Source organism: Cupressus sempervirens, chromosome 6 (assembly GCF_028749045.1).
Source record: "Cupressus sempervirens isolate cs-2001-9-10 chromosome 6, ASM2874904v1, whole genome shotgun sequence".
NCBI lineage: Eukaryota > Viridiplantae > Streptophyta > Pinopsida > Cupressales > Cupressaceae > Cupressus > Cupressus sempervirens.
In genome coordinates this window covers 326,297,066-326,314,233 of record NC_143123.1, presented here as the reverse complement: position 1 = coordinate 326,314,233, position 17,168 = coordinate 326,297,066, and the positions used below count along the sequence as shown (strand labels likewise).

The window sequence follows — 17,168 nt, the reverse complement described above, 5'->3', positions numbered from 1 at the left end:
GGGCAACTGCGCCAAATGTTTAGAAATGTACACAGATAATGAACACGAACAACAGTACTCCTTTATTCGCATATGCCAACAGATTACATAACTAGTGATAAGATGAATCATAATTTACAATGATCCCAGACGGGATATAAATACTATTCGCTGAACCTTCCCGAAGGGATCCGTCGACCACAAACATTATGTCCGCTACAAACTATTTACCTGTCGGCTACAAAATCTTTACCGACGACGTCGGCTACAGAATACAAAAACACCGATGACAATCAAGTCGGCTGACACAGTTTCTACCGATGACATCAACCCGTCGGCTACACAATATTTACCGACGACAAAGACCACTAGCACTATCTATAACAAACTTTCCCTATGTTAATCATGTGAACTAGTTTGGTTAGCTTGTGATGTACTTTGGCCATTGCAAAAACTCAACCGAATACTCTAATGGAACTCTAAAATTTTGAAAAGTTTTAGAGTCCAAAATCCAGGCTAAAGGGAGAATCTTTAGATTTTATACACTACTTATATTCAAACAATGTGTGTCAAGACACTAAAAGTCGTGATCAAGAGAACATGGAAATTCATGATGAAGAATTGTCATTAATGTCAGAATTGTGTGTTCAAATACAACAGTCATAATCAATGTCACTGATATTTACATGAAGAGGCTACTACCATAGATATGTTGTTTGATGACTACAATTTTATCTTTGGTGGATGAAGGGTCAATAGTGCTTCATAGCTGGATAAGTTTATAGTAATTGCAAGTTTCAAAATGAATGAAACCATTCTATAGTTAGCCTTCCTAGTGCCGGTGTATGTTGGTACTAATTTGGTGTAGAAAGGGAACATTAGCATACAAAATGAGTCAGTCTGTGATATGTCAAATCCAGGCCACACAATATGGGTATGTTGAAAAGCATCATCAAATGAAATATCCTTATTGAGAAGTGTCGAATGTCACAGAAGATGACGGAATGGAGACATAGCACAAAGCCAAACAATACCTACAATGAAGAATAGCTTGAGACAATATAAAGCTACACAGGAAGTCACTAACCAATGAAAAGGTATATGAGGAAAATTGCACTAAGAGACGATCCTGGTTAGAAGCCATATAAACAATGCTCAATAAAAATAGAACCCCGACCAAGGAATACAAATAGCCTTCAATATCGAAAGGATATTAAATGAGAATCATTGCAAAACAGTGAAAGTCATTTCTAGCATCAACGACATAGACTATGATCACCAATATGTTTGATGTAAAAAGGGAACATTAGCATACAAAATGAGTCAGTCTGTGATATGTCAAATCCATGCCACACAATATGGGTATGTTGAAAAGCATCATCAAATGAAATATCCTTATTGAGCAGTGTTGAATGTCACAGAAGATGAAGGAATGGATACATAGCACAAAGCCAAACAATACCTACAACGAAGAATAGCTTGAGACAATATAAAGCTACACAAGAAGTCATTAGCCAATGAAAAGGTATATGAGGAAACTTGCACTAAGAGACGATCCTGGTTAGAAGCCATATAAACAATGTTCAATAAAAGCTAGAACCTCGACCAAGGAATACAAATAGCCTTCAGTATCGAAAGGATATTAAATGAGAATCATTGCAAAACAGTGAAAGTCATTTCTAGCATCAACGGCATAGAATATGATCACCAATATGTCTACAGGATTGGTTAAGTATAAAAGACATCTCCATGATTTAGCGGCAATTTAAAATGAGTGAGCATCTTCATCTCCAAATATGGATGGACAGAGTAACCCAGTATAAAATGAATTGCAGCATTGTCTGAGGGGAAATAGATGAAAATACTTTATGCTGGAAAGTATCGAGTGAATTGCAGACATCTATCTGAAGGCTCTATTCATCGTTCTCACCCAACCTCCCCATTCACTTCTCAGCAGCCAAAAGCACACAGTGATGGGCATCCCGACAGCACACTGAAGACAAACTTATTGAAACCAATAATAGAGAAGACTGTCAAAAACTTTCCCGTGCCCTTGGTTCAAAGACAGAGTCTAGAATGAAGCGTACACTCTAGAAAGACAAATACTTGAGTAAAATTAAACAAGACATAGAGCCCTACAAAGTTAATGAGAGGATTAATATTATAAGCCAGAAATCTTGAAAACAAATTATGACACGCCAATAATTAAAATTATTAAAGGTTCTAGTTTTAAGAAAAGGTGCGATTCGAAAGTTGAATAATATTTTAAGAAATATGACTTTACATTTGAAAAGTCAGACTATCTAAAGCACAAGCTTATATATATGAGATTAGAAAGTTGAATAATATTTTAAGAAATATGAGTTTACATTTGAAAGTTAGACTCTCTAAAGCACAAGCTTATATATATGAGATTTATTTGGAGGAGAGACACGACAAGTAAGATTCAAAGCATTCATATTCTGTGGAGAAACTATTTTATATTTATTATTGTATGGAGGGATAAGGAGTTTAATATAACTTTGGATTATAAATTCAATTTTTTTTAATAATAAAACAAAATGCTCTTTGTCTATTATTAAAGGTGTGGAGATTTAAACTGCAGATGAATCATCCTTTGTAATTATTTTTGGAATTTTGTATACAATTTAAATGTCGAATAAGTGGACATGGTCATTTAGCATTTTAAATTTGATCATCACATATATTGTGAAATATTTAGTTGTTTCCATATTTGTGTCCAGTTTGTCTCCCTACCAGAGGATTTAAAGTTAAATCTGGACTAATTTAAGATTGCGTATATATTTGATCCATCGCATCTTGATTATTTACTTGTTGGTAGTAAAGTGTGTAAAACATTATAAAATTGTACGTGAAAATTCACTAAAAGTTGACTCTATTGCTCGAATGAGCAGAGGCACTGGTCTTTCTATTATTGAAGTCAGAAAATCTATATATTCCTTCCTACAAACATCAAATCCATTATTTACAAATATTTACAATTCATTCAATTCAAACACTTAGCATCCAGTTTTCATTTTTAATTGAGTTCGAGGACCTTGCCAGCCGGAGAACTCCCGAAGTTTAAATTCACTATAGAAAAACCTTGAACCAGACAGTCAGTGTTTGAGGTGAAGGTTTACCCGCCTGGGTGTAGCGGAGCTTGAAGTGCAAGGTAATCGAGAAGTATTTCTGTTCATTGGCCAGAACTGATTGAGAAGTCCTTTTGGAGAAATGGCAGGCTCTTGGATTTCCAATCTGCGGTTTTGGGAACCAACATACTCATCTCTTGTTCAGTTTGAAAACCCATATGTTTATGTCTTTTCTTTATTTTCTGCAAGCTTTTCCTTCCTCGTTCAGCTATCATCCTAGCATGCTTAGATTTCTCCATCCACACAATGCACCACAAAAGAGTTCTTTCTACATGTTCACTATGGCCCATCAATTTCCTTGGCTCCTTATCCATTACCATTGATTCTTCCCAAATTCCCTCAATCTCAATCTCTTCATTTTGCTGATCTAAATCCTGTGCTGGATGTGATATCAATTCTTCCCTACATATTTTGTCAATCCCTTCAACTATCATCTGCATTTCTCTAATTCTTGAATTATCTTCTAGCTCACTAGGCAAAGGAGTCATATTTTCTCCTTGGTATGAAGAATAGTGAGCCATAATCAATTGTAAGCAAATTTCATCCATCTCTTTTTCTCTGTCCTCAGTGAACTTGATAGCAAAATCCCTATCCTTGAGTAATTGCAAGTAATCTGAATTTTTTTTTGTAATGCTTCTTTGATTTCATGCAACTGTACACCAGAATTTTCATTTGTAATTCCCTTCTTCCTTTCCTTCTTTTAAAGATTCATATAAGCTCTTCAATTCATTTACTAGTATTGTCATGTATTGATAGCACTTGCACATTCCTTTCTTTTGTGACCACCAATTGATCATTCAAATCTTGCCCCGTCAAAGTTCTACAACTATCAAAAGTACTTTCACACAATGAATCTTAAAATTTGCTTCCATTTGTAACAACACTTTCCTCGTCATAGGTAATTGGGTTACTAGACGTTATAGTAGAATCATCAACCTTATGAGCATAATTCATCCCTTCTTTATACTTATTAGTGTTGACCTCTAAATCATGCACATTAAATCTTGAGCACCCTTCTTTTGTAGGCTTAGTGAAATCATGGTTTATGATTACATCGTTGCACTGATCTGTAACACATGAGGATTCAGCTTAATCTTTCTTATAATCATAATGATTCTCTTATCTTGTACTTCTTTGTCAACTTCCTGAAACTCTATTCCATATTCATCATGAGAGAAATTATTCTCTTCAACACAACCCCTCTTCTGCTCTTCTTCTTTCAAAAGAGACTTTAGCATTCCTTCACATCGTGTGAACACATTGCAAACCGATGTGTATACCAATTAAGAAATTGCACATTTTTGTTTCAAAACAGCCCATAGCATAGATACAATAGGTTGACAAATTGTTTCATTCTCACTGATAGTTAGAATCATGATATCCCACATGGCTGCAGTGACCTCTTTTGCGTGTACCCTTTTGATTGTTTCTAGGAAATGATGAAGCATGTCATAAATCAAATCTTGCAATCCCAAATCTAAAAGTAGATTGTCCACTCTGATTTTTGCAAAGGTATTTAGTATGGCAGCCCTGCATGAGCACTTAAAACCACAAATATTGTCCAGATCTCCAAAATTATCTACAATTAGGTAGAATACCTCCTTCAATGCTCATCATCGTAGGGAATTTTAGATGCCCATTTTCTCGTAACCTTACTTAAGCATGAAGAAACCATTAATCTGATGCCACTATCAGAATGCTTCAGCAACCTATCTAATAGGAACAAGGTATTGTTGAAGTGAATTCACAGGTGACTGCTCCGCTAAGGATAAAAACCCATCTGATTCAATGAGTTCGCTAAAAAGGCTATCCTTTGGCAAATATTGAATACTGAGTCTACTTCCAAGTTCATGTACATTATTGACAAACCACTCATTGTCTTTTAATGCCATGCTTTAATCTGAAACTGAAGCTATAAAGATCCACTAGAGGCTAGCAGGAATATTAGTTCTAGTACTACTGTAATAGCCCCCATTATTCTATGTGCAAACTGAAAGATATTTGCTCAGTTCTGATTTATTTAGCAGCATTCTACTAATGTAAAATTCCATGAGTATGTTTAACTACAACTCAAAATTAAAGTTTTCCAAAATTTCTGATTCCTTAATTTCTGAACAAATTGCATAAGTTGTCAAAAGTGTGTACAGAAATTTTTATTGCACCTGGTAGTCAGTTGAAGCTTGCAGGAGTACACCCTCCACGAATGCTAAGTTGAATATCGGTCACCAACCATGTATGAATAATACCGCAAGTTTGCAATTAATTAACACAAACATCATTTGGTTTAAAGCCTTATGCCCGCTCCCTTTCAACCTGAGTGTCTTCCAGCATGCATAGCCACATCCACCTTAATTCAGTCACTTTGGAAAGAATGAACACCAGCAATCAGAGAAATATTCTTATGCATGAATGTGCTCTTGATTGTCATTTCCACCAAATTTGCACCCCGAACAAATCAAATGTGTCGCTAACGTGCTCTAGATTATGGGTTGACATTATTCGGATCTCATGCTACCAGCAGTAGCGCATGTTTCGGTAACAATTGAGAAGCAATCATGTTCCAACCAGAGGCTCCCCGCTGTGAATATGCCTTTTGTTCATGACTTATTCCTTTTTATAGAATACAGGTAACTTGCACCACTATCTGTTCCTGGATGGAAGTCATACAAACTCTTCTGATTCGTCCTCCCACCACAACAATGAAAACATAATACCTGATATCGGGTTGAAGAACTGAATATCCGGTTCCAGTTTGCTATTAACTTTTCTGTCTTCTTAAATCAACTATTCTATGTAAAGGAAGTAAGATGACCAAACAATCTTCAATCAATTCAATGGAGACCCATTGTTTTTTATTTACTGTATCTGCGTCCCCTTCAGCCTGCAATTTGTCTATCTAACTGCATTTGATATTGACCACTAGACCAAATATTTCACTAGTGAATTGATCTCTTGGTTCCAATCCCAAGTAACAATGAATAATCATTGATTGAATTACAGCTTGTTTGCTTCCTCCCCATCCTACTTCTCCAAAGGAGGAATTCCCTATTAATAACTAGTCCACAAAATCTTTTAATTAATTATTTAAAAATTAATATTAGTTTAAGAGCTAATATTAAATAATTAATATTATTATTTATTGAATAATTATTTTGGGGACATTACAATGATGTAAAGAAATATGACCTGTTGGGAAATTCAGAATTGCTACCATACCTTTGTATCATATCTTCAACCGTCTAAAAAAACCTCTTCACTGAAAATATTATGTTCAATACTTGCACTTTCGGTACCAACACTTCTAAACCCCTCTTTATTATTTTTTCCACGTGTAAAAGCTGCAAACTCAAGAGAATGGGAAGGTAAACTTCGGCTGCTCAAAATAAAAAATTTCGGCTCCTTGTCTATCATCAAATGTTGACTTTTCACACGTCCTTAGCAAGTGATCATAGGCAATGGACTCTCAAATCAAATGACGTCAAAAGGTTACAAGGTATTTCCTTGTGAAACTCTTCAATCCTTTCATTAACATTTTGGATCTCCTTAGTGTGTAAATTGCTACAATCATTATGCCTCATTTCCGCCTGAACTCCTTAAGGAAACTATCAATCCCTACTTATATTTGTTTGATTTCCATCTCCCTTGTACCCACTTCTTGTTCCTTGGTTGTAGTTATAACAGACATCTGATTTTCTGATTTGTATAGAGAAGATGAGCAAAACTTAGCTGGTAACAGAGATCCTCAACCTCATTTTACGTGTCTTCCGCAATTTTGATGGCAAGATCCTTCCCTTAACAATTGCAAGTAATCTGATTTCACAACTTCAAATGCTTCTTTAATTGTGTGCAATTGAGAACTAGTGACTCCATTTGCAACTCCCCTATGTCTCTCCTCAATTTTATAATTCCAAAAAAGAACTTCAATACATTTTTGAGATTCATCTACTCTTGTTAATACTTGCATAACCTTCTGTTTTGTGACAAATAATGTGTCCTTCAAATCTGGCAATGCTAAAGGCCTTTGTTCAATTTCATCTAGAATACAAGAGCTGACACATCGAACAATGTGATTTGTTCTCGAGTACATTACAACTATCATTCTTAGTTGTCTGTCTAGTAGATGGAATACACATTTTTTGTAGCACTGGAAAGCATTGTGGTCATACATGGATTCATCAAAGAAGCTTTTTTCTTCACATGTTCTATCAATACAAATTTGCAAATCACTTATAAAGGGTTTTATATACTCGTCACCTATATGATTGATTCTTCCTCCATATTGTCCACCTTAGTTGATTGGAAACCATTATCCTTTTCTGCTATCACTATGCATAGTAATGGGTGCATTCAACACTGTTATTTTAGCTTGCTCCTCATTAGTCATGGCACCATTCTGACCTGTATCTTTGCCCTCATCACCACTTGTCTGCAATACGTCTTTTCCCTTATTCATTCCACAAATATGATAAAGTGTCCACGCCTTCTAAAATGTGAAACAAATCTTCGCTTTCCTCTTTGGTTCTTACTCTTTGTGGGAGACCCTGCAACCTATAAACACATTGAGATTAGTTCATTTTCAGTCATTTGTTTATTGAATCTTTCAACCTTCTTCTCTACCAGCCCTCTTGGGAACTCATAAGCCAAAGAGATGTTATGCTCCTCTCTCCAAATGGATAACACATCTAACTGCAACTAGTTGTAAATATCATCATCCTCGTCCACAATCAAAGACAGAATAGTTTGCATACACGCCCTCACATTGTCTGAATGCAGTTTCCTAGATTCGGTTTAAAACATTGAAACATTTGTAAAATATATTTACCACATTTGAGATCCAACATAATGATAAATGGTTTGGCTCTTTCCATAATTTCTAAAATTTTAGCCCTCCTACCAAAAATAAGCACTTCCACATCATGTATCCCATGTAAGCTCTCTACAATCGGTTGTAGAGTCTCATTCAGAATGTGATCATTATAGGGTGCTACAAGAGTTGTTATTTTTATGATCTCACTTTGACAAGAAGCAACTGCGAATCTCACCACCTCATAAGGATGTTCCATATACTTGTGTTGGACCAAAACGAGCATTGATGGCTGCAAAGCCCAATTCCAAATTCTCAAATCCGACAAGTCTACTTTGGACAAATATGAGTCTAATTCCTCCAACTTTGAGAGAATACCATCAAAAAATTTAATGGACTCTAATTGTAAACCAATTATATGGAGCCAAATTCCTACTTCTTTTTCTTTGTGCAAATCCCTTAGCTAATCACCCTTGAATGTATCACTGAATTCTTTCAAGGAAAAATCACTTTCCTGGTTTCCTCTTCATTTCTTTCTAATTTTATCCAAATTGAATTCCACTGTCGAAGCTACCCCTATTCTACAAAATGTTATGGACACTAACTTGTCCAATCTAGTAATAGAGTTATCCACTTGTTTAATGAAGAGCCATTATTTCAAACATCATACATGAATGCCAATTCTGAGTTTCAGACTGCAAAGAGATTATATAAAAAATAACAGGTGTTTTTAACAGTAAATATTTACTAGCTTTCTCATAGCTAAACAAGAAGATATCAACCATAGACAATGGAAACTGGTAAGAAAATGTTCCTTCTAACTGAAACTGACAGATACTGAGCATTCAATATGATTCAGTTTCAGATTCTAGCCATGTTTGTAAACGCCAATAGATTTGATTTATTCTACAAAGATTTCCGTCAGCTAGATTGAAACTATCTTCTGTTCGAAAGACCAAATTTTGCTTCTGTTTGATATGCCCATGATCTTTTAAAACAAAACTCAATTTCAAATGTTGTTCTTCCCATTCAACACTCCCAGCAGTTCTCTGATGAATCTACTCAATATCTTTCTTGTGAATTAGTTTTAGCAGCTTCATTTAGGGATGTCCTCAAGCTCTGTCAATTGTAGCACACTTAGGCCAGTAAAAACTCAAAACTTGATTGGCACCTATTAAAAACAGGAAAGTAAGCTGACAGAGGCTCTGTTCAACTTTTGCAATAAGGTAAGATGGTAGATATGTCTAAGGCTGCACAACAGCAATAGAAGGAACTCCCAATGCCAGAGGGATTATAGTTCAAGTGATTTAATGTACACACTAGCCAGACCCAAAGTCTTTCACATGGCTCTCTTCTTCAAACTTTCATAGCTTCATACCCTGAACTCATAACCTTTCTCCCTCCTTAAACGGCACAGGAAATACTTACTGAAATCCTGGTGATAGCCAATAACACTGTGATTTTCATCCTGCCATAAAAATGAAGACAGTATGTGTCATTTCCAAGAGTTAAGATAATGAAGTATTCTTGCCAAATATTCAGTAATGGAACGGTGACAGAGATGCAACTATATTAAAATGCAACCACCAATTCTATCATATATTTCAGAATATATCTCTGACCAACGTCAGAGCAGTTGTAATCTTTTCTTTGTACCATGTTTGAGATGAGTTGTTGAATAGTGATGAACTGGACAACTAGTTTCTTCCATTATCCTCAGACAAGATACCTTCAGTGTTCAACTCAATGGCATGTTAGTTTATCGCTGAGTATGATTTCTTCTTCATTTAAAGCTGCTAAAGTACAATCGTATCCACCAGCTTGACAACTACGCATGAGACATTTAACAAACTCTGTCCACAAAAATTGATACTTGGAATATTGAGTTTCCTAGTCAAAACTCTGCTAAATTAGAGAAGCGTTGCAGCTACTATTAGGATTAATGTTCATATCACAGGTTCCCGACCAGAAAAAACAGTTCCCCTTCAAGTTAATGTTTGCACCAGGAGCTTGTCATAACAAGTTTTTACTCCAAATCCTCATGACATGCAGTGATTAAACTCCCGTTTTTGCAAACATTGCTATTTGAATATACTATCAGAAGCAATATGCAACACCACCACAAGGACTTGATTTCCAAATCGCACCCATGCTCTGAGTGTTGCAATCAATTCTCAAATTTAAATCACAACTCAGTGAAAAACTTACCCAGTTACAAAGAGTGCAAATAAAGGAAAGACATTTCATAGGCCAACACTAGGGTAAGGAATGGAATAAAATTTAATGTTTAATAATGAAATTTAATTTGGTCCATACCTTCACCCCTTTGGTCAATACTAAGTAAGCATTGACTAACTCAAATAAGAGACACTACTATTCTGATTATCCAACTGATTATTAAGTATTCAGTATTATATGATAAATAATACAAGCATAGAAAAGGATTATCAACATTGAAAGATGAAGATGTGTAAATAAGGTAAAGATGTATTTATGGATAACACAAGAAATGTCTTTTGGATAGAAACCTATTCCAAGATATATGAAGACATTCAAATTCACCTCAGGAATTATCGAACAACAATATGGATGATCAAATAGGACATTATACTGTGAGGTGACAGTAACCATTATTGGGATGACAAAGACTATATATATAGTATTTGAGTGTCGAATCATGGATGGATGATAGGTTACAAATAATGAGAGATCCTTTGAGTACTAAATAGAAGGAAGAAATCAGAGAACATTATGTATGGATTAGTGGATGAAATGGATATGGAGGGAAAAATTAAATATGTAAACATAAATTTATATAGAGACATGAATAAATATATATGTATATATAGAAAATGGTAATAAATTTCATTTAATAAAGATAATCAAAATAATATATACTAGATATGAGTGAATATACATGATCAGATATTCAACATATTAGTGATATATGTGTGTGTGTGTTCCCCCAAGTTTTCGGGAGGGGGACAGTAGGGGACAGCAGGATAGGTTTTCAGGGTGGCAAAAAAATTTTCCGATTTTGGGCACGAGGGGGGATGGCAGATGGGGATGGCTATATAACAATAGGAAAAATTAAAATATATAGAGAAATTTAAAATATTTATAGGAAAACATGGATAAAGCATGGACTAATACATAATAGAACCTTAAAATATAAGAATCAACAGAATTCGTATGCCAAATTTGTGTTACTTTTGACTCAAAGTCTAATTTTTTATAGAAGTCAAAGTCAAAGTCCCCTAGGTGTCCCTAAGTCTCTGAGACACTTCCGGGACGGGGACGGCTGAAAATATTTAGGGGACCCGTCCCCAGGTAACACTGATGGGTAACATTTTTTCTGGCGAAAAGGGAAAAATGCACTTAGCCAAGGGAAGATAGATGCTAAAGGGCATGTGGAGACTGATTATGAAAGAGATAATGTTGGGGGGGACGAGGATGACCTTACTCATAACAAGGGCAATGAGGATTTTTGGCGATCTGGAGCTGATGAAGAAGGAGATTAGTAGTTTGCAGCTGCAAATGCAGGACATTGTTAGAGAATTTGACCAGCTCAGCAAAACTACTAGAGGGGAGAGAACTCTGGGACAGCGTATTGATAAACTCTCTAAGGTGATTGGTAACGTTGAAGAGGTTAAGAATTTAATAAAACGTGTTCCACCCCTTGAAGCCAAAGACAGAGCTCTGGATCAGCTAATAAAAGATTTCCAGAAAAAGATAGATGGTTTGGATAACAGAGTGGTTAATATGAAGAAGATGGTCAAGAAACTGGCTAATCAGAATTTCTCTATTCTGAAGACAGTAGTTGACAACATTATCACTCTCCTGAATAAATTTGAACAAGGGAAAGGTCAAGGTTCCAAAGAAGTGAAAGATGATCAAGGACCTAGCAAGCGCACTAGGCCCAACTCGAAGAAGAAAGAAGGTGTCGAAACCAAAGAAATGGATAATCTAAAGGCCTCTGCAGAAAACATGAATATTTTGTAGATCAGGCAACAAATCTACTGAAGACTCTGTAACTGGTTTTGTGTTGTCTTTTTACTTTCCTTTTGCTGTCTTTTTGTTGTCTTTTCCAGCTTGTTGTTTTTAGCTACTTGTTTTAACTTGTACTGCTCTTGGCATTGATGCACAATTCTTCTAGGTTTCTTAGTTTTTATTTCTTTGCTACTCTGTAAAAGGTTTCAGGTCCTTTAAAACCCGTTTTTACTTGATCAAAACACTAATGTGTGTGTGTGTGTATGTATAATGGAATCAGGATTGTAGTATGATATAATAATAATTATAAATGGTTAAACACTCGCTAATACCATTAAGAGGATAGGTTGGCTTGTTAGGGTTGGAGTAATACCATTTGGTAGGAGGAAACTCCCAAGATCCTTGAGGACGTAGCCCAAATATAGGTAATGGATATATGCACCACAAATCCCTTGAGAGAACCTACTCACTAATGGTTTTCAAATGCCCAAAGACAAGTAATTCTCCATCTTTCTTAAGGTTGTTGATCAGGAGGAAAGTTAAGAAATTAGAGCTTAAGTATGTATTACGAATAGGCATTATTCCTAATCTAATAGGATCCAAATACATGGTGGTGTATGATAACCATTGGGAATTGGCATTCTCCTAGTAGCAAATGTTCTAAGTTTCCATTCCCATATGCAATTCAAACCTTAACTGGAAATTCAGAACAAATTAAGTGAGATCCAAGATGAGGGAGTTTACCCTGGCAAAATCTATATATATTTAATTGAAATCTCACATGATAGCAAAAGATCAATGACTGAGGAGCTGCAACATCTATATGTGTTTGATTGGAACCCCGATTGACAGAAAAAGATCAGCATTGCAAGGAGCAAAACAAGGGTGTTTGATTGACTGGAGTTCAATCCTCTTGCCACATGGTAGCAAGAAAGCTTTGACCCATGTGAGTGCCACATATATCAATGCCTCCAAGATAAAAGCCTCAAACCCAATCAGCCCCTTTTTGCATGTCAAAATATATTTCATTCCTTGGGGAGTAAAACTTCTGACTTTAGGTTCTTGCTTGATAATCCTTCTAAATCCATTTTTGAATGTGTACTAGTTGCATCTTAATTATGCATGTTTTTCGAAGGAAAAACATTAGATATAGACGCTTGTTTTGGTGTGCACTCAGCACAGTTGTGATAACACTGTAACTATTACAATTTACATCCAGTACACAATAATCTATTCATCCTAGGGATCGTCTACATCTCAAAGCTGAATATATGCAATCAGCCATTAAAAAACAACCAAAACCAAAACTTTTTCCTTGACCACATAAACATGGAACACCTAACACAATTGCCAGATTATGTATATTGCCTTTATAAAGGGGCCCATTGACTGTCTTATACTTATATTACTTAAAAAAACTTCTACAATTAAACAGAAAGTAGGCTAAATATGATGACTATTCATAAGTAAAAATTTATAGGAATATAACCAAGAACATACTTAAAAAATCTTCTACAAACTAAACTCCAAGAAACAATAAATCATAAGAAAAAAAGTCAATTGCAAAAACATTGAAGATTTTCAATCCAATCTTCTTAAAATAATTATGAAAGGGTCTTTATGCATGGCTGAAGCCTTCAGATATAGAAATTAAGGAAAGAGCAGAAAACAAGTTAAACAGCATTGTAAAGAATGAAAATTTACCAGTGAAATAAGGCATGTAATTTCAGTGAAATGTGAAATAAGCTTCAGAATGACTGATTCTAAACTCACAAGCTCTGCATCATTTATCCCAGTTCTTTTCACATGATCAAAAATATTATCTAAAACAATGCCGAGTTCATTTACCTGTTACAAAAACAATGTACTTCATATTATGTAGATGTGAAAAAAAATCCAATTTAGACTTATTTTTCACCAAAAAATTTGTAAAAACGCTCATTTAATATGTAGTTTCAAACAGTAAATTACAGTTAAAAATAATTTGTAAAATTTTAAGATAGTTCTATTTGTCAGTCACAGAGATTTACCAATAATGTGAGCATTTTATTGACGAGTTCCTTATCTTTGCTAGTTTTGACAGACTATATGAACTAGATGATGACAAGGACCCTACTTGTGGTAAGAAGGTAAAGTTCCTAGAACTCGTGGAAAAATTCAGATTTTTTATCCTAACTGTGGATCTTGGTCGTAAAGAGATGATTCAACAATTGCTTCGATGTTTCTTAAGAGAATTTAGGAGACTTAATCTAGACATCGTGAGATCTTGCATAAAAACAATCATGTCATCACTATTACAGATCAAAAATCATGGCATCAATATTAGATGAGGATGATGACACATGTAAGCAATTACAATCAGACTTGTTAGCCATTTGGAGGGATAAACATAAGTCTCACCTATGGCTTATGAGCTCACAGAGGGTTTGACTGGACATAAAATTGCAAAATTTTGAAATCACATCACAGACAGTGAGCTAATCTCTATGGGTATACAGGTTGTAGGGCATTCAAGTTTGAGCAAGAACCAAATGATGAAAGAACAACTTTGTTTCACTGGAAAGAGGGCTGGGTCTCTTGGTCCCATTTGTGAGAAGAACAGGGAAGAAGAGTCAGCTCAAGAAGTTCAGACTGATAATGAGGAAGTTAAGAATCTTATAGCTCAGCTTCAATGTGGACTTTGCCTGCCGCTTGCTGAAGGCTTTGACCATTTTGCCTATAAAAGGACTTTAAAGAAAATCAAAGTTCATTGCTGCAGCTAGTTTTGACTCTGTTACAGAAAATAGTCAGGATGGCATCCTTGAGCCATGTTAGAAGGCAATCAGCAATTTGACGACAAGAACTACAATACCTGGAAACAAAGAATGCTCACCATTTTTCAGTGCCGGTATCTAGATCAGATTGTTGGGTGTAAATCTCATCATCGCACAATGGTAGGTAAAGACCATGACAAATTTAATGGTGTAGTCATGAAGTGACTTTGTTGCTCAAATTATCAGTCACTGTCAAGATGCTTCTAGAAGTGCCATCTGGAAAGACACAAAACTTACAAAGCCCAAGGCTTGGAAAGTTGTCCCAAGTCTCCTAGGCTGAGGACTTGGACCCTCCTAGGAAGACTCGCTAGGCATGCCAAACTCACCAAACTCTGCAAGTTTTGAGCCTTGGACTCTGCTGCACCAGTAATGAATTAAACAAAAATTAAGCATAAAGCACTTTTGACTTGAATAGGTCATTATATGTACCTTCTCAACCCTAAAAACACATTGTTATTGTATTCAAGCACAAGGAGAGAAAAAAAGACCATTTGAACAAATATAGTGTGACATTGAAGAGAAAACCAGTAGATCATTCCTCATGACCCCATTACAAGAGTTAGGTGGGGAGTTCTAAAAATCTACAAACAACTAGTAACGCAGAAAAGGCCAATTCAAAATAATTGGAATGACCTAAACAAGTAAAATGATCTAAAAAGGAAGAATTTCTGCTTCAAATGTATAGAACCTTAGGAATGTGAACATATATGTGGTAAAGGAACCCAACCCCATAAAAATCGAAGTTATACTCCACAAGGAAATAGAAGGAACCGTGAAAGAGAAAACGAAGCACAATGGAAGAGATCTCATAAACATCCAATCAAAGAATGAAGGGACAATAAACCAATGGAGCTTTGTGGAGGAGCAGCTCTAGAAATTACAATGCCAAATCTAGGAATAGATTATCCAACCACTCTCTAAGGTTCCTTTGTGAGCATAGGTTTAAATCATATATGTTAACACATGGGTAACGATGAATCAATAAATGCATTCTTGACAATAAGAAGAGTCTAATAATGTGTATTCACTTGTATGCTTTGTGCCTACATATATTCATGTGTACCTTTTGTTTGCTTTGTGTCTTCATGTGTATACTTGCGTTTTTAATATTCATTTGTATACTCCATGTTTGGATCTATACTTTAGTTAATATAAGAATAGGTAGAGTGAACACAAAGGGATATGAATTTATTGCATTTGGGTCATTGATGTGATTCATGAAATTTTGCAAATGTTAGGGCAACCCAAATCAGTTCTGATTCTATTATAAACAAAAAAAATTCATTCTCAAAAAGATAAGAAAAAACTTAAATTAAAACTTTCCTATCGATCATAACTCACATTCAAAATAAGGGAAGAAACATGTGTGTACAACTTATGATAGTGTAACATACAAAATGGTGAGCAATGCTAAAATAGATCACTCACCAATGTATATGTTATATTTAGGAAGATCCAAGACCTTGAAACAAAGGAAACCCGACTAGCACAAGGTAAGGTGTCAATTCATGATCTTCATAATGCAATATCTTGGGATGTGGTCTTCCTTTCCCTAAGAGGAGTTGTAAATGATATGCAAGAGAGGAATCTAATCTAAGAAAGTAAGTGCTATGAAATGTTAGAGAGAGAAATGTACTCAGCTTAAGGGCTAATAGAGGATGCAAGTTCATATCTACAAAAACACTGTCAAACCATGTCAAAACCTGAAACGGAGTTGGATCTATAACCCAAGAGGCAGAAACAGCAAACTATAACAATCTAGAGGTCCCAAGAACAGGTTGACTTTTTAGTTATAGTTAGACCTAGGGTATAGGTTGACTTGGGGTATAGTTTGACCTCGATCTATACCTAAGAGGTTGAAAACTAAAGATCTTTGATCTATAAATGAAATTACAACTGTAGGCTTGCAAAACCTGAATTTTAAACTCTGCGATCTGCACCTGCATCCAAGAAAGAAGGGGAAATTGTTGTGGGGAGGGGTTTGCCTTGATCATGCCCCTATTTAGGAATTAACCTTGAACTGAAATAAAGGAAATGCTAGCATGTAGTAAAGACAAAATGTAACAATGGAATGTATCATACCATACAGATAACAATTGTTCTTTGTATATGATCAAGTATGTTGACGCAATAGCCTTGACTCAACACAAAAACCAAAAGGAAATCATGTAAGACAAAACTTCATCTAGTAGATGCTTATAATTTGCCTTAATGAAGGATTGAAGAAGAAGAGGAAAACTTGAATGGATGTAGACTTCTACCCTTTATGACCAACTCCCTTGTCTCCATTGAAAAAGAAGCTATATCTAGAATAAAAATGGATGGATGCCTTCAACAAATGTTTGCTTGCTTTAAATAATCAAAAGATCTTGAATGCTTTCTCTTGATTGCTTGAGAGTGATTGCCTGAGAGTGGTTACTTGAAATGTTG

The 17,168-nt window shown here is 35.4% G+C and overlaps 1 protein-coding gene across 1 annotated transcript in view; it reads right to left on the bottom strand.

Moving 5' to 3' along the window:
• LOC149552483 (uncharacterized) overlaps positions 1-17,168 on the bottom strand; it is a 395,852-nt gene that overhangs the window by 154,607 nt on the left and 224,077 nt on the right. The window contains exon 12 of the mRNA XM_089788064.1: positions 13,630-13,773. Coding sequence (XP_089644190.1) covers positions 13,630-13,773 — 144 coding nt within the window. The remainder of the gene's footprint in view (positions 1-13,629; positions 13,774-17,168) is intronic.